The sequence below is a fragment of the Agelaius phoeniceus genome, chromosome 6 (genome assembly GCF_051311805.1).
Source record: "Agelaius phoeniceus isolate bAgePho1 chromosome 6, bAgePho1.hap1, whole genome shotgun sequence".
Classification (NCBI taxonomy): domain Eukaryota; kingdom Metazoa; phylum Chordata; class Aves; order Passeriformes; family Icteridae; genus Agelaius; species Agelaius phoeniceus.
In genome coordinates, this window is record NC_135270.1 from 41,502,963 (window position 1) to 41,526,469 (window position 23,507).

General features: G+C 45.4%; 2 protein-coding genes across 3 annotated transcripts in view; one reads left to right on the forward strand and one right to left on the reverse strand.

Annotated features, from left to right (window-relative positions):
- Positions 1–23,507, reverse strand: part of LOC143694378 (uncharacterized) — a 470,045-nt gene that overhangs the window by 83,593 nt on the left and 362,945 nt on the right. The gene's annotated exons all lie outside the window — the stretch shown is intronic.
- The window catches only part of IFT43 (intraflagellar transport 43), a 44,138-nt gene that overhangs the window by 19,269 nt on the left and 1,362 nt on the right, over positions 1–23,507 (forward strand). For both annotated transcript variants that reach the window (XM_054634943.2, XM_054634941.2), the window contains 4 exons: positions 9,763–9,795; positions 10,268–10,314; positions 21,772–21,844; positions 23,266–23,341. In XM_054634943.2, the coding sequence (XP_054490918.2) occupies positions 9,763–9,795; positions 10,268–10,314; positions 21,772–21,844; positions 23,266–23,341 (229 nt within the window). The remainder of the gene's footprint in view (positions 1–9,762; positions 9,796–10,267; positions 10,315–21,771; positions 21,845–23,265; positions 23,342–23,507) is intronic.

The window sequence follows — 23,507 nt, forward strand, 5'->3', positions numbered from 1 at the left end:
GACTGCTGCTCTCCCAGACTGTTGCAAGATAGGAAGAGGAGGAGGATTCTTAAAGTTTTCCCACCTAAATTATTTTTTAAATTAATTGGCACAGATGGTGTGTGAGATACAGTATTTTATCATGAGTTCCCATAGCATTTGCAAGTGTCAGATTTTTAAATTGCTGAGAACTATCAAAATGATCTATTTTACTCATGTTTTCAAATGCCAAATGTGGGAAGATTACTTTGCACTCCCAGTACTCTTATAGAACAGTTGTCATTGCTAGGAGACCCATTTTGTAAATCTGGGTAATGATGAGGACCACTGGTAAGTGTCTGAGCAAACCCCCAGGTCCTTTGCAAACAGCAACTAAATGGTTCAAAGTAGTGTCAGAAAATTAATTCTTCCATACTACCAGGGCCATCTGTACCTGAATCTGCTGTATCTAGTTAAATCTATACTGAGAAGAATCATTCTCTCTGAGAAGAGGTGCTCTCATTGCTGCCCCAGCAATATTCTAGCCCCAGTATTAGCAGAAAGGGGACCAGCCAAGAACCTGGGCAGCCACTTGGGGCCTAGTAAACTGCTGAGATAAATAACAGTAATTACAGCTGGGTTTTCCTACAGAAACAGCTCTCCAGCCACTGGATGGAGCCCAAGTGCCATTCTGAAAGCTGTGCTGATGTCCCTAATGACATCAGTGCTGACACTTGTGACAAGCAAAGCAAGCTCTAATGTCAGGTTATCTCATGCATCAAAAGGAAGAAACACAAAGTGCCTGCCAGTGGGGGAAGGAAAAGGGAACTCAGTTTTGCATGCTGGTGAGGATTTGATAAAGGAGGGGCACCTCCATGATTCATTTAATTCCAACTTCTTTTGATCTTGTCTCTCTGACTTTCCTCATAGAATTTCTCTTTAGCAGTACTGTCATTTCTTTGTTTCTCAGGTCTCTTTCAATTTACTCGGGTGCTTGATCCCTTTGGTCTTGCAATGAGCCCCCTAAAATTCCTACAGCTCTGCAGGCAGCAGCAAGGGCTGTTAAGGAAATAAACACAGCTTGTTTCAGGTAGCCCTGCAAGCAAACACAAGTGCTGCTTTCAGTAGGAAGTCCCTTCCAGTGCCTGCACATGTACCTCATTTCTTCTACGTGGATGATGGCGGTTTAGCAACAGGTGCTTCAGCTACAAGTGAAATTTCCCCTTTCTGACTGATAGGCCACACAGAGTTAGAATAATCAAGGCTTGTTTAGGAAAATGACTGTGCCTGAAGTATTTTGGAACAGAAGTGGTACAGCGGTACAGTGTCCAGCAATGCATTTGTCAAGAAGGTGAATTTTAAGTGCATGTAGAAAGGAAGAGGATGCAGTTGGGGTGACCTTTAGAGGAGGGTAACCCAGCCCCTCTAATAGCATAGATATCATTTAAGGCTCTGAATGGTGGGCAGTGGTGAGATTGCACCCTGGAGCTGGAGGAAAGTTATTTAAGAGATTAAGGGGTTTTATGATTCAAGGTCTCTAGAGATAAGTAAAGTTAAAAACCTCCTGTTTCAAGAATATGGGCTTAAACTATCCTGTATTCTCTCTATAAGAAATGACCCCTGAGAGTGCCTGGTTTTAGAACCTCTAGCAATCCCTGTTGTGCCGGGAGTAGTAAAGTGCAGGGAGTAGTAAAGTGCTCGTGAATTTCTTGGTCTGGGACAGTGGGGGAAAGATGTGTCATTGATTTTGTTCTCTACTCCCAATCCAGCAGTGTTGTGGTGAGTCTCAGTCTGGACTTCTCTGTGACAGTGCCACGTTAGGAGCAGAGCCAGAGTCCTGGCTGCGTGGGAGATGTCAGCCTTGCTCTGCAGCTTGCAGTCATCTGTGGATGTCCTCAGTGAAGTGAGGAGTATAGGCAGAGAGGATCAAGGCTGCCAAGTGAGGGGGCACAACTTAGAAGGAGAAGAAAGAAAAGGAAGTCTGATTAAGTTTTGTCTTGAAGTGTCTGTTTTTGGGTTTGTCCCTGCATTGATCTGCAAGGGAATGAGGCAAGTAATGGCCCCTTGGGGACCTTCAGGACTTTCCTCTCAATGTCAGCCGTCATTTTCAATCACCCTCTCCCTCCCAGCCATTAATTTTGGCCCAGGATCATGGGGACTTGTCCATCTATCACTCCTAATTGACACTAAATGATCTGTCAGTTTATTGATGAACGGCAGGAGTGGAATTGTCACAATATATTTTACTTTCTAACAACTCCTCCTGACAATTTTACCTTGTCCATCTCACTCTCCTCACATAAATCTCCATTGGCCTCTCATTCCTTCTCTTGGGCTGATCTGGTGCCAGCCACCTCCATGCCATCGGCACGCATCAAGGACATCAAGATGGCGGTAAGCTGCACTGTGCAGGCCCAGGGGTGGGTTTTTTCCTCTCTCTCCCTGCCCCCTCCTCTTTTTTTTTTTTTTTTTTTTAAATAGGCTGGATGTTCCAGGAATGCTAACAAGCTCCTGTCCTCTTGTCCCTTCATGTCATTGCTGGGGTGAGCTCTCCTTGGTGTTTCTGTTTAGACTCAGTAAAGATAACTGGCAGAAAAAGAAAAGTCCCTAAAAGACAGAAGAGTCACCTGAGAATCTCTCAGTGCCCTGGCTGTCACAGGGGATTTTTATTCCTTTTAAACCTGCTTAGTGTGACTTGCAAGAATTTCCTGCAAGGGGAAAGTGTTAGACTTATGTCCATTTATGTCTTTGCAGTGCTCAGAGGAGCATGGAAAAAGACTTTTGCATCTTCTTTTTCCTTTTTTTCTCCCTTTTTTTCTTTTCAAGTTTTTTTCTTACCATTTTATCTTTGTTTCTTTTTTCTCTCTCTTATTTTTAACCTAGATTTCTGTTTAATTTTTCCCCATTAGTGATGTTTTCTTTTTTCTGGAAAGGTACTGGGGAATGGAAGGTCTAGTAGGATTGCAGACTCTTGCTCCCCTGGAAATGAAACTTGCACGACAAAAACAGAACAAAAGTGTCACATTTTTGGTAATGGTCCATGTAAGCTGCTGAAGTGGCAGAGTATTCTCAGGGTGAAGTGTGTCTGACTTGTTTTTTATGATTGAGGACAAAGCATCTTCCTTCCTTATTTCTCTTATCCGAGAAATTTTCCAGCAAATTTAGGGGATGCTATTATTGCTGTTCCACATATTTCTATTTTAAAATAGAAAAACCTTCTTGAAGAACATATGCAACTTACAACCCTTTTGTATCTGTCATGGCCAAGGCTAAAAGCTTGTCTGGCCATTGTAGGTCACTTGTATGTTGGCTGTGAAGTCTAGCTTAATGCAGTTTACCTGTTGAAAGGGACCTGAGATTGACTTGTTGTATTTGCTTGGCCCTATTTCCCCCTCTCCCAGCCCCCTTCTCCATAAAACCCCTCTACTATTCTCAAGTTCTTAATCCAAGTTCTTAAAATATCTTCATGCAGAAGCTGTTGCTCTCAGATGACAGAACAAGATACCATTCAGTAATAAACACCTAATTCTTTCTACTGTTTTTCATATAAATGTTTTCACTGAGGCCAGTCATAAGTGAAAGGTCTTTGAACCTCATAATCATGGGTTTGTTCTCTATTGTGAGATTTGGAAAAAACCCAAACAACCTTAAATACATTTTCTGTCTCCTTTAGCAGTCAGTTATTTCCTATAACCATGAGTGTGCTTTTTTCCTTTAAAAGGAAGCTAAAATGCTCCTGTAACCTCAAGAGTAATTTTTTGTGCGAGTTGGTCTTTATGCTTACTGGAGGCCAAGAACACGATCACTTGGATAGGAGCCCCTGTTCTCAGGGACCAAAGATATGTGGTGAATACCTCTAGAAACTGCAGCACTGCTTTCTGTTTTCCCACACAGCAGGAATTTGTATTGAGTGTTGTTGTTTTTTCTGTTGCTCAGTGGGAGCTCTGAACAGCTCTGCTGGTCAGTTCTCTACCAGAGAGCGAGAGGGGGAACCCTGGGAACATCTGCTTCAGGGATGATGCAGTCAGTGGGCTGAGGTTCAGGGATCCTCAGGAGCACTCTCTGGCAGCTTGTTCTTCTGTGCCAGTTCCTAAAGTCCTGCTTGCCAGAGCTTTCCTCCTTGGTTGTTTCTGTTAAGTAAGCTCACATATTAGGACATGAGGAGAAACAAAAACATTTCAGCTGGAGTTTAAGTGCCTCACAAGTCCATTTCAGCTGGAGCTGACTAGCAGCAGTGTCAGATCCCATCTCACAGAGCATGCCTGCTCATTGCTGCAACCATCCTCTTCCAGAGCCATGCTCTGGGGCAGTGTGTTCAGTATGCACTCTGACCAGCACAGGCAGCTTGGGAGGGGCCAGGAGGTGGATGGTAGGGCCATGACAGCTTTAAAACTTGTGTGTCCGCCCAAAACCCTGTTATAGTGATAGAAATAGCTGTGCGTGCCAGGACTAGGAGGTGGAGGGCTGTGAGGTGACATCCTGTGATGAAAATAAAGGCTCATAAGCTGAAATCAATGGCAAAACTTGCCTCGATTGTAGGAGATGTGAAGATTAAACTCCTTAATTTTGTAAAGGAAAACCTGGCTTTTCCAGGCTGCCACAGGCCAGGAAGAGAGGGTGGAAACTTAAAACAACAGATCAGAGCTCCAGAGAAGGTGCAGTGGAATAGCTGAGAAGGTACCTTGTGGTGCTTTCCAGCATGGGTAGCAGTTCTAATTTACAGTCAGCCTTGGTGAATGTGTCTTTTCCTGTGCCACAGCAAACAAGCATTGACTGAGACCCACCCTTGGAGAGCCCGGAGAACTATCAGCACTTGTGTGTCTACTGGATGTGTAACTTAGTTGTGCCTTAGGCTATTGAACAAGCTGCAACTCCTAGCTCACCACCCACTCACTGTGGTGATGGACACTTAAGGAACATTTGAGCAAGAAAATACAACGTCTTTTTAAAATATTTTTTCCCTCCTCCCTCAGGCCTAGACCTGAATTAGCGTCTTTGCCCGAGAGGCAAATGGCTTCATGCCTCCCTGTGGGCTGAGCCCAGCCTTCGGTGTTGAGGTGGGTCATGGTTTTGGATGGAAGGCAGAACGCCGGCTGCTGCCTTGCTTCCAGGGCACCCAGCCTGTCTCTGCCCACCCTTTGATCGCCCTACTGTCTCCAAACAAAATGCATCTCTGAACATCACAACCTTCTCCTTTTCCCCCCCATTTCATTCTTTCAGCAAGAGGGATGTTTGGAGCGGCTTTCTGGTTCCGCGTGATTCGTAGCAGTGGTTGAGGCATGCCAGTAAACAGGCCAGCACACACACACACACAGATGAGTTTCTCCCCGCTGCCCTGTAAGATGGGAGCAGCCCTCGGTGCGCGCTGCCGGCGGGGCCCGAGCCAGCCGCGCTGCGTTGCAGGCCGGCCCGGGCTCGCAGCGCCGCGCTTGCCCGGCAGGGGGCGGCCGCGGCCCGGCGATGCTGCGGCTGTGGCGGCGGCGCGGGCAGCGCGGCCCGGAGCGGGGCGGGCACAGCGACCAGCCCGGCCGGGACAGGCTGCCCACGCTCCCAGCCCTTTCTCCTCCTCCGCCGCGCCGTACTGGGCGTTCCTGTCCCGCCGCCTCCGAATGCGTTTTAGCAAGCTGCGGTAATTCCTTCCCTTCTCCTCAGCTGTGCTGCCCGCCCTCACACCTCCCCGGGCTGCATGAGAGAACCTCCGCTCCTGCACGGAGAACTCCTCGGAGCCTGGCTGTGGCGCGGTGCAGGACGCAAGTGTGTCTGGAGCTCTCATGAGCTGTGGACATTGAAAGATTTCAAGGACGTTGTTCTCCATTCATCCCAGTTATGTCCTCTGCTAAAATAGGTTAACGGTGTCTAATTAACCACTGCACATTGTTATGCTGCATAAAGATAGCATCCTGACTGTTCTCTGAGCCCAGCCACTTTATCTCCATTTAGATCTCCGTGGTAGTCCATTAAATGAGAAAGAAACAGTTTTAACAGAGATGATGTCTACATTGGAACTGCCTTTCACCCTTTAGCACAGAAACTGCAGGCAGCTCCGCTGTACATCAGGGCATTGTGTGGCAGCAAGGTCTCGGGTTTAGGTTTAACCCGTTCTCATTGATGTGGACGAAGGATTCCTCCTGGGCAGAACTGAGCAAAGACAACACTCAAGAGAGAGATCAGATCTACATCCTCTGCCGCAGGGCAGAGCTAGGAGACAAATAGGTATTCTGTACTGGGAGTGACATAACATGGGGTTACACAAGGACTGTCAGGGTCTTTCACCCAGATTCACAACTATTCAATACCCTGAAGTAGAGAGAGGATAAACAGCTGTCCAAAGCCAGAGGGAATATTCTGGGATTATGATTATGTTTAGGAGTGCTGATGGCCTCTCAGGGAAAGGGAGTTTAAAGGGAACTGTCCAGCGGGTGGAGTGAGTTCATGTTCTTTGCCCCTCCAGTTGTAATGGACTTGGGAACATAAGTGAAAAAACCAGATGTATCCCTGTCTCACAAAAATGGGGAGTGGCTGGTGTATAATACAGCAGATTGAATGTATTTCTGAGCACTGCTCCTGGGATGGTATTGCTTTGTTTATCTTTACTTGAGTGCCTGTATCTGTAGTTCACATTCAATTGCTCATTTTGTAGGTCCTTGTTGCTGCCCTCCCTGGGCTGTGCCTGCTGCTGCAGCAGACAAAGCAGGGTAGTGCACTTCATGTTGCTGAGAACATGAAAAAAGGGTAGGAAAGCTGTGTATGCTGGCTTGTCAGGTTCATTCCATGTCTGCTTTCACTCACCACTAGAAAGCTCATGAGATGAATGAAGAGGGTGCTGTTTACCTAGACCTGATATTCCTGAAGGAGGAAATATTGGTCTCAAGGTGTAGCAATTAGCATTGGTAAGATGAGACTATTCTTAGGAAAGGGTACTCCACAATCCTTAAAGCAATGTGATAACATCATTAAGAAATCCTCTATGCTGCCCCATAGTACTTGGGGAGCAAAGAGACAAGCAGTTGATTGGTTTTGCAGGAATACTATCTCTAGTCTGCCCTCAGCTAAGTTTATGGAATGGACAGAATTGAAGGTGGGGCACCTTTTGAAGATCTATTAATGATTTCTCTTGCTGCCTTGGAGGTTTTTAACCTTAGGACATAGGACAGAATTTGTCTTTCCTCTCAGAGTCACTTTGTTATGTAGATTTAGGTACTGCAGTTTTGCCAAAAAAGCAAAAGACTAGTTAAACCAAAAATGTTTTGTGATTTTTTCCCCCAATCTGAAATAAGAACTCAAAAAGTAATTTGGCACCAAACAAAATGAAAGGAAGACTTATTAAAAAAATAGAGGAAATAGCAGGTTGCGTGATACCTTCTTTGCTCGATCATTAGGGCCATGGAGAGCATAAAACATACGATTCCTTCCTGTGCTATAGAAGCTTCATACTATATTTTTGGGAGTTTCTACATGTGAGTTCATGACTTGAAATGCTAGTTTCATCAAATAATGCTGTCCCAAATCATATATTACCAAACATATGCAGTACAGGTGACTGGAAGCAGATTTATCTCTCCTAAACAGAAAAGCAGTCATTTCTAGCTCCTGCTCCAGTGCTGTTAGTATATAAATGCTCTGTATAAACTGCTGTACTGTCAGCATGACAGACTTGCCTCACCCAATGCCACCATTGGCACTGGTGGCACAGGGACTAAGGTGTTCTCCTGGGGCTGCTGACCATGGGGCTGTAACTTGCCCTGGGAAGAGGAAGGAATGGTCTTGTTTGATGCGAGAGTTCTAACACCTGGGCTCTGGTATCAAAGGGGCCAGTACTATTCCCCCCCTCCCTGCTGATGAGTTTGTTCCCCAGATTACTGTTTTCCAATATATAATGCAGCTGTTCCATAATGAGGTATTTGCTTTTTGTTGTGAATAAGTCCTTTCCTAACAACACAGAAAAGTTGAGAAAGCCTAAGTCTCACAACATAAGCAAAGCAGTCTCTGCCTCTAAGATTAACGTGACTGCCTTCCCTGTGGGCCACCTGCATATCAGTCATGACAGGGAGCTTAGGAAGAAGAAACAGAAATTGCTTACAGGGATAGTACTAGTGACCTTTTCTCCTGGGAAGTATGAACATGTGGAGTGTTTCATTCCTGCCTGGAGACAGGAGCAACGATGTAAGGAGTGTGAGTACTGAGGAAGAGAGTGTTACTTGGGGTTGGACAATCATCAAGAGTAATGGGATCATGCCAAGAAGATGGTAAATTGAACCCGCAGGAAATCATCTGTGCATGGCTGTGCAATGCCATCATTTGGCATGTTTCAGCATGGAAAAGGCAAGGCTGTGTGGAAACCAGTGAAGGCATCAAGGAGGAATAAAATAGAAGAAATCTTACATCATCTTTCTATCTCTATCTTCTCAGAGACTAAACGCCACTGGGTGCTGGTGGAGGGCTCTCTGAAGCCATCTATTTCTTTCTTCATAGTATCAAGAGGTTCACAAAAAGTGCTTTGTACTACCACTGGGAGAAGGATGGAGCTGGACAGTTCATCCTCACTGGAAGAGCTCTTTTCCCAATTATGTTCCATTTTTGCCTTTGAACAGAGGGTGCAGATATAGCTGAAAGCCCAGGTGCAGATGTCACCACACAGCTGCAGTTCTGATCATAGCAGTTGATATTACTGGGCTCAAATCACTGATTCAGACTGCAAGCTCCAGAGAGAGCAGTAGAGATCAAGGGCTTTCTTCTCCTTATACCTCTTCTCTGTATAGCTAGACATCCTCTCTGCCCTACTCCTTGCTCTTAGAAGAGTAGATTATTCACAGAAGAGCTAGATGAGGACTGTGACTTGCTAGAACAGAAAGCAGAGGAGGAGAGGCCTCTGCCATGTCATGAAGTGCTTTGAAAAGAGCAATGCAAGGCAGTGAAGCAACTTCTCTTACATCTTGGTGCGTCCTGGGACAATGCATATGATAGGGGAGAGCCCCATGTGTTCTTTGTCATGGCACCCTGACTTAGGGGACGGGAGAATATTTATTCCCAACACATAGACATGAAACTTCACTCTGCAAAATGGCCAAAGCAATCAGCGAGTGATGGAGTATCTGCTAAAAAGAAACCTGGCATTTAATTAACTTTTCAAAGTGCTGGTTCAGCAATCTCCATGTTTTACATTTTGAATATTGAACAAGCGTCCCTAATCGGGACTGAATTACTTCTGGGCTCGCTGGGGTGGAGAGCAAGGGAGCTGCCATTTGCCAGTCCCTCCCCACCATGTTATTGTTATGAACTCCTGTTAACTCAGCCTGATCAACCCTGTTTTTTTGCCACAACTGCATGTGTGACCTGAGCTTGGCCAGCTCAGGTGGGACTCCTAACTTGAAAGGCAACCAGAAAGTCTATGCTCAGCCATGGGGAGGAGGAAACTGCTGATGTCTCAGGAGTAGGTAGACAAAGTATAGCACCTTCTTCACTCCTTAATGTGCCAACCTCTCTACCCAGGTATGGCCAGCTTTACCTGCAGCTGATGGCAAAGGGGATAAAAAAGTATCTGAGAAACTAAAGAACCAGGGAGTATGGTTCCTGTCATATCTGGGTATGGCTGTCTTTTGGGCCCCAAGTGGTTTTGTTTCAGGCTGTTGCACTCAGGGACTTTTTGATACACTGGCTTCATAGTCACTCAGAACGCTCTAAGGTGTGATGTGTTGTATCAGACCTGATGCAGGAACTGTTTGCACAATAACAGTCATATGGGGGAAGGTGAAGTTTTTCATTTTTTCTAGCCTTTTCTAAACATAAGCCATCCTTGTCTTGCAGGTCAGGAAGAAAGCATGCAGAAGAAGTAGAAGAGTAAGTTCCCATTGTTGCTGAGACTTCTTCCACAACTTTTACATCTGATCTGATCGTCTAACCAGTACACCAAGATCTGAAAGTTGGGAAGGATGCAGAGCGTGTCAGGAATTCGTATCATGTGTCCTAGAATGGGGCAGTGCTGGTCATTCTATAGTTCCCTGGATATGGAGTAGATGATGGCTCTGTCACTCCCATAAAACAGAAAGAAGGAAAATGAGAAAGCCACTGCTTTCCTCCCAGACCCACCCCAGGCCCTACTGTCTTCAGCCTAGGGGTTTGTCTTAGGTACGTCCTGCTTAAGCTGAGACTTCTGCTGAGCCCAGCATTGAAGGCTAAGCATACTTGGAAACTCTCTCTTTGACAGCATACTAGGAAACTCTTCTCCTTTGAAGTTTGTGGGGAGGAAGGGGGCACAAGAAGATGTTTTTCTGGACTTGCAATTGAAATTCTTTCTTGTGCTTTGCTGCAGCTATCGTCTCAGACAGCAGAGCCTGGAGGCATCAGATGATGGAGGAGGTAAGGTACTTGACCACAAGAAGTGCCTTCATGCATGTCTAGGGGCTCTCCAGTAAAGTGAGCAGAGGCATCTTGTAAGAAATTGCAAGGAAATTAACCACTCTGGGGGTAAACAAATGTAAGAGCTGCTTAGGTCTCCCCAGATGAATGAGGGAGAAAGGGTAAAGGAGATGGAGAGGGAGGATGAGGAAGTAAACTTGTAGTCTAACTCTGGCTCTTCATGAACACAATTATAGAGGACCTTGGAAAGCAGGAAAGTGGCAAGGATGCACTTTTCTCTGTAATTACCTCCACGGAGAATAGTGGAGTGGGCAAAATGAGAGGTAAAAGAGGGTTAAGAATGGAGAAAGAGGTCCCTGCTCTCCTCTGGTTTAGGTGGTAGTAGGCTCTGCTAGAAGCATCTGTTATCTTTTGTAGCAATATCCATGTTGCCTGGGGTTTCTGTCATGATGGAATTCTTAATTTCAAAAATCTGCTTGCCCTAATCCAAGATCATAAATCATAAACTAAGCATAAACAATGGTGGGTAATCCCATTTCATCCCTTTACAGGCTGCTATGAAATCTATTGAACTCCTAACTTAGCACTAGTTTTCTTTATTGTGTATATTACCTGCTCTTCTAGGACTGGATGAGTCAAGAGAAATCTCAGGAAAAATCCACAGGATTAATTTCAAGACAAGCACTAGACAACTGTGGGGAGCACAGAAATTCATTAAAGCCTCTAGGAGGTACCTCAGTTTTCAAGGGCTAAGAATTTTATACAGTGTATATAAAGCTGCATCTGTAAAATACCACCAAGTGTCAGAAGAATTATCTGGAGTCACAAAGGATCAGATATCAGTATGGTTAATGAGACTAAATGAAGACTTATTTGGGTCTTCCAGACAGTTTAAGCATTGCAACATATGACTGCCAGAAGTGGCACCTTTATAGCATTGGCATCTTCAGAACAGACTAAATTTTCCCCCTGGGACGTTCCTTGGGCTTCTTAAATTTCAGCATTTGTCACTGAGGCTGGTAGTCTGTTCTGAACAGCTCTGTTTGCATACGTGCTGTACTTTTTGTTGAACCTTGGTCATGCACTTGGAGGATGACTGTCTTTGCTAACCAGGCATAAAAATGCTTGCCACATGTTTGTTTGCAGCATGTGACTTTCAGCACTCCAAGACCTTGGGTAATAAATATAGAATAGAATTGATGCAGAGTGTGGTATGAGGACATATTGAATCCTAATAGACTTCACTTCTTTATCTGTGTCTAACCTGTGGTTAGCAGCTGAATTTGGATTGTTTGCAAACTGGCAGTTGGCTTTGGATTAAATGTATGCATTACAAGAAAGATAGAGTATGGTTCCTACCCAGGCAGCTTCTGGTACAAATACACTGGCTTGTGGATCTACTTTGTACATAGAAAAATCTCTAAATGGATGGTGCATTGCATTGTTGTGTTCCTATTTTGACAGGGAGATTAGGCAAACTGCTCTGGGAGAGGAATTTTCCATGTGGGCTCAGCAATTGGAGTGAAGAAAAGTGACATATAAACAAACTCCAGAACATGAATAAAATTACTTTTTGGAATAAGCAGAGAGATACAAATAACTGCCTAGAGTAGAAGGCAAGGAGTAGCATGCAGTGGCTCTGGCTGTGCAGTAAATTGAGCTGTTCCAACCTTCCCTTTGCATAGAAGTGCACTTGAGTTTGTGTCCTTAACTGGAACAGTAAAACTCAGATTCTAAACAAACAAAAATCAAGACATTGGTGTATGGATCCCCAAGGATGGGTCACGGTTATTTTGTGCTGCATAATGTCTTAGCTTGTACAGCTTAATATGAACAGGCGCGGTTGCGTAATGATTGCTGCTGTCAAGCAATACATTTGGATCGCCTTCCTTTAACCTATTAAAAAGCTGAGCTGTACCATTCCATTAACATTGTTTGTCCCCCATCCAACCTTTTCATTAGAAGAATGAAGGACAAAACTATATGCCCTTAAAAAGGTGTTCTTGTGAATTTGAAATGTGCTCAGTTGTGATCGTTTATACATCACTAACAGCCAAGGGCTCTGAGTTTGGAGTCCATTTGAGAATGTGTTAAAAAAGTACAGGGGCTGTAGAGAACCAGTTTGGCAGGTGGAAGGTGGAAGGAAGTTTGTACAGCCAAGTGGAGACTTCTGGGATTGACAGGCCTTGTAGTTTCAGAAATAAAAGTAGAATTCTTTCACTGCTCCTGGCCTGTGTATGAAATAGCATCTGATTCCTTATCTCAGGGAGTGGGAGTCAGGGGGAGAAGGATGGACACTTCTCAGGCTGTGTGGAATGAGTGAAAGCATATGGGAGGTGGTAAGTGGGTGGACCAGACAGGGACGCGCATGGAATGATCTGCAGTTTCAGCCATTTGTTATGGTTGCACAGGGAAACCCAGAAGGTGGAAGACAGTTGTGAAAAAGTGCAGTGTCTCTCCAAAAGTAGCTCTGGATTATCTAGTTGATAGCTAGGTTGATTTCCTACAGCAGCCACTGCACTCTTAGTGCCAACCCTCCTGAGCACATGCTGGTACTCATGAGAACTCGGGCACAGCAAATGGATAATGCCTCTGTTCGTGGGTGTGTGCCCACTGGACCTTGTCATGGGGGACCAGGTCCTCTGCATGGTGAGAAACCTGCTTTAGCAGGATTTAATGCATCACACTTGAGGAATAATAAACCTTCACAAGCAACACAAAAGTGTTTAATTCCTAAAGGACAGGCCTAGTTAAGTCACTTTTGGCCAGGGGCAATTGGGGGCTTAATGCTTTGTATGTAGCAATCTGTGCAATCTGAGAGAGAGGAGTTTGAGGGTAATTGCTCAATTTTCTGTCCATGTCAACAGGGAAAATGAGCAGCAGTGACTGAGCTCTGTATGGCAGGGAAACTGCTTGAGATGGGAGATGTGAGACCCTCTGTGGAATTTAAAAGGTGCTATCTACAGCACACTGCTTCCTTTTCTGTAGCAGCTAAGAGCTTCTGCCACGTGCAGACTATCCTTTGTCATGAGGTGGGAGGAAAGATGGGACAATCAAGCTAAAGTTGAAGGGCTTTATCCTCCCTTTGCTCCTTTTCTCCAGCAGGACATAGAGGGCTTTACTCTGCTCATGTGTGTCTTTCTGGCACAGAGCTAGATAGGGCTGTTTTCTGTCAGGGAGAGAAATGCTAACATTCCTCCCCCACCTCAGCAATCTGATATGTCCTTTGGTTAGAAGTTTCTTTGTTTTTCCTTTCTTGTCCACCAGTTCGGCACTGCTGTGTTGTATTCCCTCTGATGTCTTTCTCCTTACTACTTTGCCCTTGGATTTTTTCTCCTCAGCACTTTATAGGAACTTATTAGCTAAGGTTGTTATTCCTCTCCCAGGTATTCCCACACAGACTATTGCCCCACCATCAGAAGTCCCTGTCTGCTTTCTCTCTGTTACTCTTGGGATGCATAGCTCCTAGAAAATGGCTTTTCTTGGAAGACTGGGATGTGATGTGTGATTTTCTGTCTGCAGGAACAACAGCTTGTTATTTTAAAGCAGATAGTGTGTGTGAATGAGACAGCTGATTGAAATGAAAGCCTGACTATGCTACACAGACAACTGGAACCTGACCTGCAGGTGAGGAAAGCTGCCAGGAGACAGTCACTGGATCTGTGCCCTCAAGGCAAAACCCTTTCCTGCCTGCTGGGAAGCCTCCTCAAGGAAGCAGAGCTGATGATTAGACCTTTCTATGCAATGTCAAACCTCTAGAAGGACTTACCTTTCTGGCATGTGCCAGCAGCTCCTTTGCATTTGAACAGGATGAGAGTCCAGACTTTGAATAACAGAGGGGAAGTGGGCAGATGCCATGGTCCCCAATCCTTCTGGGTAGTGATATCGGTCAGGTGGGAGATCTGGAATTCACAGCCATAAAATAACCAACACTTCTTGAGCTGCATGCAAATAAACACCAATGATGATATTGTTCCAAAGAGCTGAGAATAGAGCACAATGAGGGTTATTGTTGGCTCTGTCATTCCTGATCAGTTTTGCCAGTTGCTTCCCTGGTGAGCTGCTGTTTCTACAGAGCACACCCAGTGCTGGTGGATTCCAGAGGCCATGAGCTGCAAGGAAAGCTGCAGTGGCTGAGCATGAGGGTAACAGAGGGCAGAATCTGCAGGAACAGTCAGGGATATGGCAAGCCTTCGTAGGCTCAGAAGGCAGTGTTGGAATGGTTTGGGGAGAGCTAAATGGATAAAAAGTTCTGAGCGTCAGTGAAATGGAGACAGAGTTAAAGACATGCTGTTTTGGAAGTGGAATGATGGGCTGAATAGGTTTTGGGGCAGACGGTGTCAGTGGTTATTGGGTCTCTGTGACTCTGCATTTTGACTTCATGTATGGCTCTGTCAGCACACCAGAGCTCTCCCCTTTGCTGCTCCCCCACCCAATGCACTACTCTGAGTCCCCGTGCAAGGTCACTGAAGGGCAGACTCGGCCCAGCCTGATGGTTTCCACTGAGCTGTTGGTCCAGGCCAGTTTGAACTCCTCCAATAATTGCTGGCATAGTGATCTAGAGCCTGTGGTGCTGGAGGAAAGCTCTCTCTTGAGAGCCACAGTGGGCAGAGGAGAGCAGAGAGTATGTCCTGAGAGACTGTCTGAGGTTCTGTTTGAAGCAGCAGACCACTTGCCAAGGGTCAGTGGGCTCCTTAATTACAAGGAGCACACACAGCTTGTTGAGGGCTGAAAATGGCAGTCTGGGGAAGCATCTTCTGTTGCTAAATTCTGTGATACGGTGGATACACAATCATATTTGGTCTGTGATTGGTGAGTCCATAAATGTATTTGACGGACTAGGTTTACCTAAAATACCCTTTAAGAAAAAGCTCTTGAAAGATGATTACAGAATTGAGACACCATCATTTAAAACTGCCTGAGGCAAACTCCTTTGAAAATTGCAGCAGTGGAGGGACAGAGAGAGAACTGCGTAGCCCTTGATTGTAGTGTCGTTCCCTCAGGACCCGTCCCCCCTCCTCCTCAGTTTCTCATCTGATATGAGAGAAAGCAGCAGTAAGATTCCTCATCTGTCTTATGAAAATCCGATTCTGAGTGGCTCTGATCAAACCCAGCTGGCTGTCAGCAGTGGTGGCCTTGTGTGGAGGGAGGGAGGCTTCTGAGGAATTGCTGGATGTGGAGGTGTCATGGGTGCTGCCGATCAAAGAGGCATTTTTTAATAAATATATATAAGAAAAATAAAAAACCTAAGAATTTAGCATAAAAGAAATGTAGTTTGTCTTGTTTTTCCAGTGTAACATGAAGAGGATGAAATAGAATCAGGCACTCCTGCTCCTGAACATACTTCCACAGGAGCATCCTGAGAAGCTGCTTTCCCTGCCCCACTAATGCTCTAATGCAAAGTCCCTTATCTCCAGCGTTGTTGAAGAGGGTTTTGTGTTTCTGAGTTCACTAGACCCTCTCAGGACACTTCATACCTTCTCATCTGATGCCCCACTACCTTCTGAGTATGTTTTAGCAGGGGAGTAGTGCAAAGGAACAGGGAACAGCCTTTGAAAAGAGGAAAACACATGTTACTGGGAAGGAGGGCAGGTGTAGTGCTCTGTCAGGGGGCTGTTGGTAAGACTAGGAGCTGTGTTACCACTCTAAATGCTGATAACCTCAGGAGCATGGTGGACTCCAAGTCCTGGGCTTGGCCTCCAGTCTCTCCTGTCTTCTGCTGCTGCTGAAGAAACCTAAGCATTAAGAGATTCCTCAGCTTTAAAGCTGTCAGGGTCTGCCTCTACTTCTTGCATAAGTACAAGCCATGCTCTACTGCTTGTGAAGCCCTGCACTGAGCCCAGCAACTCATCTGACAGGGCTGTTCTGTGCCTCTCCTCACACTTCAAATGACTGAAACTGGGCAGAACCTTTGTGTCAGCAGCAGAAATGCCTGATGCCTGTCCCCTGCAATATGAACACACCACACTGTTGAGGCAAGTAGAATGTCACCCCCCAGGCAGTCATGCATCTAGCTGAGATGCAATATTATGCAAAGCAAATGTATAACCTTTTAACACAAGGCTGTAGGGTCAGTACTGAATCTGCTGTATGACCTTCCCTGCATCCTCTGACTCCTCTGGCACCTGCACACAGGGTGACTTTTCCCATCAGCTTGGCCAGGTTGTGCTGTTACCATCCTCTTCTCAGAAGGAGGCTTTGGGACATGGGACTCTCAGGTTATCTTCTGCTTATCTCAGCTTTTGAGACAGTGTCCTGGTAGCTGTGGTACTATCTGCTTTTCACTCTACTGTTTTCATCTCCCTGCTGGTTGATCAGGCAGGTATGCTGCTCCATGTTGGCCCACTAGTAGGGCAATTTCAGTCAGGGAAAGACATCCCTATGAAATTAATGTCCCAGCATCCAAAGAAGCATTCTTTATTCTCTCCATTTGCTTGCTGCTCTCCTGAGAAAGCTTCCAAGAGGCTTCAAGCTTGTTTGTGTGTTCAGCAGAAGCTGTGTCCCTTGTTCTTTATGTTTTTTTGATGATTTTTTTTGCCTGTTGCTTTCCACTTTTTACTTTTTTTCCTTTTTAATTCTCCATTTTCCACTTAGAAAAATTATTTATTGCATTGAGATGCACTAATTAAAGCCATTTTCTGGTATTTGGTTACTGAAGTGTTTGATGTCTCTCTGACAAGACCATGAAATGCACAGTGTGTCCACAGGGACAGAATTTGCTGAACACGGTGCTTTGTAAATGAGGGGACACAGTGTCGCAGCAGCTCATGAATATGAAACGCCCATGATGCTACCTCAGTGGACTTGGGAACACAGATGAATCCTGTCATGTGCTAAATGAGACCAATTTCTTTCACTTAACTTCATCTTCAATCAGACCTTCCATTTGCCTGTTTAAAATTCCCCAAACGTGATGCAGAAGGTAACAGCATTCAGTAAAACAAAGTTTTGCAGCAGCAGAGATATTGTAATTATTTCAGTTTTACATTTTATGAGCAAGCTACGTAAAATAGTTTCATTTTTATACCTACTTGGTGGTAGGAGACTGCCAGCTCCAGAAGCCACTGCCCCCTTTGTGTTCTCTGGATACGGTGGTGTGTGCACGGGGAGGGCAGCACAGTACCCACCACAAGAGTGTCCATTCTGAATGGCCTTTGAAACACTGACCTAGCTGGGGAAGTGGATCAGACTGTGTGAGATGGAGTCTTCTTTGTTACTGGGTGCCAGGATGGGGGCTGAGGGTACTCTTAGAGCAGCTTAGGGAGTAAGCAGCACACTCTGACTAACTGCAGCCTGAACTGGAGCACGGTTTCTAGATGCAGCTTTGCCAGTAATTTATTGCCTGACCTGGAAGAGGTTCTGTCTGTCCCTGTTTATGTGCCATCTTGTATCTAGCAGACAACTTAGTTCTTTGGGACAAGAAGAAGATCTTACTGGGAGTTTACAGCATTTTAAGAGACCCAGCCTGCAGGTGTTGCTACTAAACCAAAAATCAGCCCTGCTTGGGAGGGGAGGTGCAATTTACCAACTTTCAGGAGCAGCTGGGTATTGGATTGGTACAGATTCTCCCATCTCCCGCTTGTTGCTTTCTGTGGTTGTCTTCTTTGCCTGTCAGTAAGTTATTTGCTAAGAGGTAAAAAAGGTCATGTTTAGTACCTGTACTTTAATATGAACACATAAAGCCCTCCTTTCTGTATGACTTGAAAAGCTGCTGTTCCTTGCTTGTTGTTTGACTGTCTGCATGTAGCATGGGTTGCCTTCACTCCTTCTTCTCCATCTTCTCCTCCTCCCATTCACACACTTCTGTCTTATTGGTGCCTTGCCATAACTTAGTAATGAAGCTCTTTTTGTGTAAGACCTAGCTAAGTTCAGCTGTTCAAATAAAATATTATTCTTAATTATATTCTGGGACTTAGATGTTCTGGGACGATCAGTTTTGTGCAGTGACTTAACTCCCCAGTTAGCCAACGTTTGGTACTGGTATCTCCTGCCCCACCATAACTTCCATATGAGTAAGCTCATTTTGATTTCATTCTTTGTTCACTTGTTCATAACAATCTGGGAGGTGGAGGAGAGTTTGCATTTGTCATCTAGCATGTGGTGCTCCCTCATCTTTGCACAAGCCATTTGTTCATGTCATTGTTTACTACATTGAGCTGCTATCTGTGAAGGTGTGTCCTTTTTTGTAGTAATTTCTGAGGTTTGCCTACATGGGCATGAGACCCTGGCCAGTAAAGTATGTGTCAAAGTTCTGCACCAGAAGCACAGGTTTATGGCAAATTATCTGAAACCCCCACACTGAACAGGAGAGGAAAAATGTGGGTCACAGAGCAAAGCACACAGAGTGGGGGTTTGTCATACAACTGTGTTGTTGGAAAAAGATGCAGTGTGAGATTGGGAGGACATGGTCCTGTGAACATTTCTGCATGTACTAATGGTATATGTAAAGCCTCCCTGCAGCTAGTGGGAGTATTAAAAGTAGAGCATATGCCTACTCTCCTGCAGCACAACAGCCCGTGCTGTGCTATTCCCCCTGCAGCTGACACTGTGCCATAACTTAGCTGTGTTACCAGAGCTTATAGGAGAAAAAGATGTGAGTCTCAAGAAGAGCAACAAAAACAATTAAGAGGTTGGAGAATCAGTGGGGGTAAGGTTGGGTTCTTGGTGATAAGTGAGAGCTGAGACACTTTGCAAACTGTACAGAGAGAAGGGAGAGGGATTGTGCTGAAGTGGCACCATGGGAATTGGCAGAGGGAAGAGGCAGTTATGAGTAACAAATGAAATAAAGACCCAAATATTTCAGGAATTATTTGTCCCTGATAGCAGTTAGCCCAGGGACCTGATATTTTCTTAAAATCTGAGACATTTCTGTACTGTTTCCTGTCAGTCTCACAGTCCTAAAGGGCATTGCTTCTGCCTAGAAATGGGCAAGGCCATCTGCACTTTGCAGGAGGAACAAGCGTGCACTGACCTTGTTGGAGGGACTGGCAGGGGCCCCCAGAGCTTTTCCAGCTCTTCTGTATGAAATATTTTCAAAGTATCTATAAAATCTTGGAGCCTTGAATTTCTTTTGGAAAGAATTTCTAAGCGATCGCCTGAATTTTGCTAATACAGAGTGGAGGTTGCGCTCTGTGAGGGGTTTAGAAATCTCTCAATGGAATTCACTGGCAGTGAGATAAAATCAGCACTAGAGAACCAGGAGTCTTTGTGAACCTGCAAAATGGAAGGAACATCACTGAGCAGGGCCCTAAGTTTACAGATTTTTCTAGTGTAAAAAGAGATCAACAGAAACAAAAGAGAACTGGGAAGAGTAGATTCCTGAAATAGCTGCCAAAATGAGCACTGAGTGAAGAAATTCAGTTTCCTGCAAACACCTTTTACATTTCTGCTGTCAAAAGTGGATAAGGATCTGACCTTCTCCGGCTCTGTGGATGAAGACAGCTCTGTTCCCAGGTAGTTTTTAATTTACTTGTGCTTGCTGAGAAACGTTCACAGTCTCGTCATAAAAGGATAAATTAATTCAGGAGAAGTTAAACAGTTTCTCATTCCCATGCTCATTTTCCTGGACTTAACAGGGCACCTCTGCACAGAGCTTCATTCCCCACCTTGGACCAGTCTGTTCCCTCCTCGGTCCTTGTTGCTTATATACAGGGACTTTCTCCCATTATCCCTGAGCAGATTTTACCAGCTGCCTCCACATGTTGGTCTGTCTGTCCCTGGAGATGCTTTTGTCCCATAAGTGCATTTTGCTACAAGTTTTACCAAGAGCTGGGAGCCTCTGCAGGGAAGAGCCAGCAGGATAGCAGCTTCTACTAGGTATTGTCCTCACAAGCAGAGGTGGGGAGATCTCCCCCAAATGTCCAGCAATGCACAGGTGAGACATTCCTTACACTTGCCTCCTCTGCCTTAGGGCCAGCCTAGGGGCTGTTGCTGCAGTTTCCCTTTAAATGTCTTCGGGAAGTTTGCTGCAGTCGGAGAACCTCTTCACAGGCACCTGCTCCTTAGGAGCTAGAAGGCACAGCTCTGCTGAGGCCGGCCAAGCTGTCACCCCTCTCGCCGCGGCCATGCTCGTGACAGCCCCTGTCCCGCTCAGCCTTCCTCCAGGCAACCAATTAGCGAGAAATCCCACTGTGTGCCAGCTCCGGAGGGCCGCTGCGCCGGGGCCCGGCTGACCCGTGCCCTGCTGCAGCTGGGCCGGGGCCGCCTCCCGGCCAGCGGGCGGGGGCCCACGGCGGCCCTGCAGCACGGAGGGCAGCTGGGACCCTGCCGTCTGACAGGCCGCCGGACTCGGGGCTTCTCGGGAAGAGCCTGCCCACAGCCTCGGCACCATGGGTGGGAATGTCTCTCCAGCTCCTGAATATTCATCTCAGCCTGGGCTGAAAAACGGGGCGAAGCCAGGCTCAGCTGCCTGCTGCCATCCAGCAGTAGTGTTACTGTACTGCCGGCAGAGCTGGGAGCAGGCTGCTCGTTCCAGTGCTGAAGCGGCCAGCTCTGCCTGCTTACTGGGCAAGTGAAACCTTTTCCCTGAGCCAAATCAGCTCCTCCATGGTGTGAGGGCTTGGGGTCTCTGGAGAGCCTTTGTGGTCTTGAGTCTTTAAAGGAGCTCTGTATTGGTGTACTCGGTTCTTGCTTTGTGCCTCCAGTTACTTTGCCTTCTCTTTCTCCTTTTTTTTTGCACTAACTTTTTGCAGGGCTTTATCAAATGACAGACTGTGCAATGCTTTCAGGGCCTTGCTTCTTTAGTAGGATGCAAAGCACACTCAGTTCTTCCTCCTGTCCTCAATTCTTTTGTTTCTAGCATCCTTTTTAGTTGGAGTAGCAATTGTCCTTGTGCTGGGAATACCCAGTGACCTTCAGCCATTCCAGTATGACACTGGAAGTCATGGAAAAGTTTTGTGACACTACAAGACCTGTGTTCCCTAGTGTTTGTATCTACTGGACCACCAGCACTTCCTTCCTGAGGAAGGTCACAGGCCTCTGCACAGCCTGAGACCCCAAGAGCAGATCCTTCAACATGCAGTTCTATGTGGATTCTCTTAGTTTCTGCCCCATGTTTCATTTTTAACAGAGTCTAGGAGAATGGTGTCTGAATAAATGATAACACATAACAAGCAAATTCTTGTAAGTACATGATGGCAACATAGGCAGCAAGGTTTAGTACAGGTGGCTTCTTTCAGCTTTAAGGTTGCGTTCAGATGCATAGTCCATGGCCTTTAGAGCCATACCTGGATTAATCTGTTCCTCTTGCAAGATTTCTTGTGACTTCAGACTTCAAAGTTTTATTGCCTTGTTTAAATATTAAACAATATATTTTTAATTATTGCTAAATAACCATTTTGTGTTTCCCTCTAATAAGAAACAGGGTGCTTCATATCTGTGAAGCAAGGGAACCTTTGTCTTCAGTGAGAGGAGAGCACAACACTCCCCACTTACCGCTGCTGCTTTCTCTTGTTGCAGACATACCTGTGATCCCTGACTTGGAGGAAGTCCAGGAGGAAGATCTGGCCATGCAAGTGGCAGCTCCCCCCAGGTAAGAGCACTGCCAGGTGAGGCTCTCATCAGCAGTGCAAACTGGCTAGTGAAATTAAACCCATCTTACTCATGCTCTTTGGATGTCAGCAGCAGTGCTGTTCAGCAGGATTTGGTGTGGTCTTTTGTGACAGTAGTGCTGCAAGCTGAACAGTGAAAAATTCTTGTTTCCTATTACACAGAGAAAGCAATTGCTGCATATTCTCTCTCTATATAAAAACACCTACATTACAATAACATATTTGATGTTGCAAAATCAAACTCTCAAAAGCAGGGAATTTCTTGATTTAAGGTTGCCTGCATAACCCCAAATGTCTGCAATGCACATGCATTATCCCGCACGCTTTAATTTTGATGGTTGTAGGCTGCTTTGCCCTCCATGTGCTATCCTTCTTACTCAAGTGTGTAGTTAATTTGCAAAGTACAGTCCTGTTGTTTGAAGGGGCTGTTGCAGTAGCCTTGGAGTCAGCTCAAGGGAGACCAGAAAGTTTCAAGAAATGAAAGGTTTTGGAGTTTTGTCTTAAACATACCAGGAAAGTCTCCTGTCCTCTAATGGGCCTATTGCCAAGGTCACAGACTGGGATTTCTGTTGATTCTTATTTGGAGGGGTGGGATATCTTAATCCTGGCCACAGATGCTTCTCTCACAGGTGAGGAGTAGTTATTGTAATTACTATAATTATATTGTAATTATATCACTGTTAACAAAAATAATTGACAGTTTATGTAGTAAATTTAAAATTACTGTGTCTCTCACTGGAATGAATTTCTTTTTCTCTCTCTTTATTTTTTTAATAAAATGATCTGATCCTCCTATGTTCATAGTTTTCTTGCAGTAGAAAAGACAAGGGACTTTCGTGGACAAACACAATAAAATTCAATAAATAGAAGCCTTTTCTATAGTGTTGGATCACTTGTGAAGGCAGGTGGTACAACAGTGTATCACCCCACTAGACCATGTTTTTCTTGGAAGGCTACATTTTAGGAAGTCATATTTAATAGCTCTGATGCAGCTCAGACATAAAAAGCCTAAAATCCCTACTATTTTCTGGCTTGTATGGTGTTGCTCTCAGAGGCTCTTTGCTAAGGCTCTGGGGCTGTTTGAATGCTCACTATGGTCTTTTCTTTCTAGCCCTTGCACCTAGTCTGTGGATCTTCTTTTGGCATGCTGGTTTCTCTGAGGGAGTCCATGATTGTTCCACATCCTATTTTTATGCATGTGCACACCCTGGTACATAGATTTGTCAATGACTGTTCATTTGCTGACTGAGCTGTGCTTCTGTCTGGGTACATCCATGCTAAGAGTCTGCATGGGGGATGTGGACACTCGAGATGTCACCAGATGACCTGTTCATGCCCCCCTTCTCCTCACATGTGCTTCCACACTGATACAGGCTTGTTCTCTGACCCTTTCTGGCTGCAGTGTGCAGGTGAACCGAGTGCTGACCTACCATGACCTGGACAAAGATCTAATGAAATTTGCTGCCTTCCAGACTCTGGTAAGTGGATTTTGCTATGGGCTGGCCAATGTGAATCCCTCTTCTTCTAGGCTCATGTCATCCTTCACAGTGATACTTAGCTGCACAAAATATACAGCCTTATCATCCAGAGAACTTGCAGTCTCCCTGTAAGTCTGTTCCTTTCTGCAACATAGCTTTTGTACTT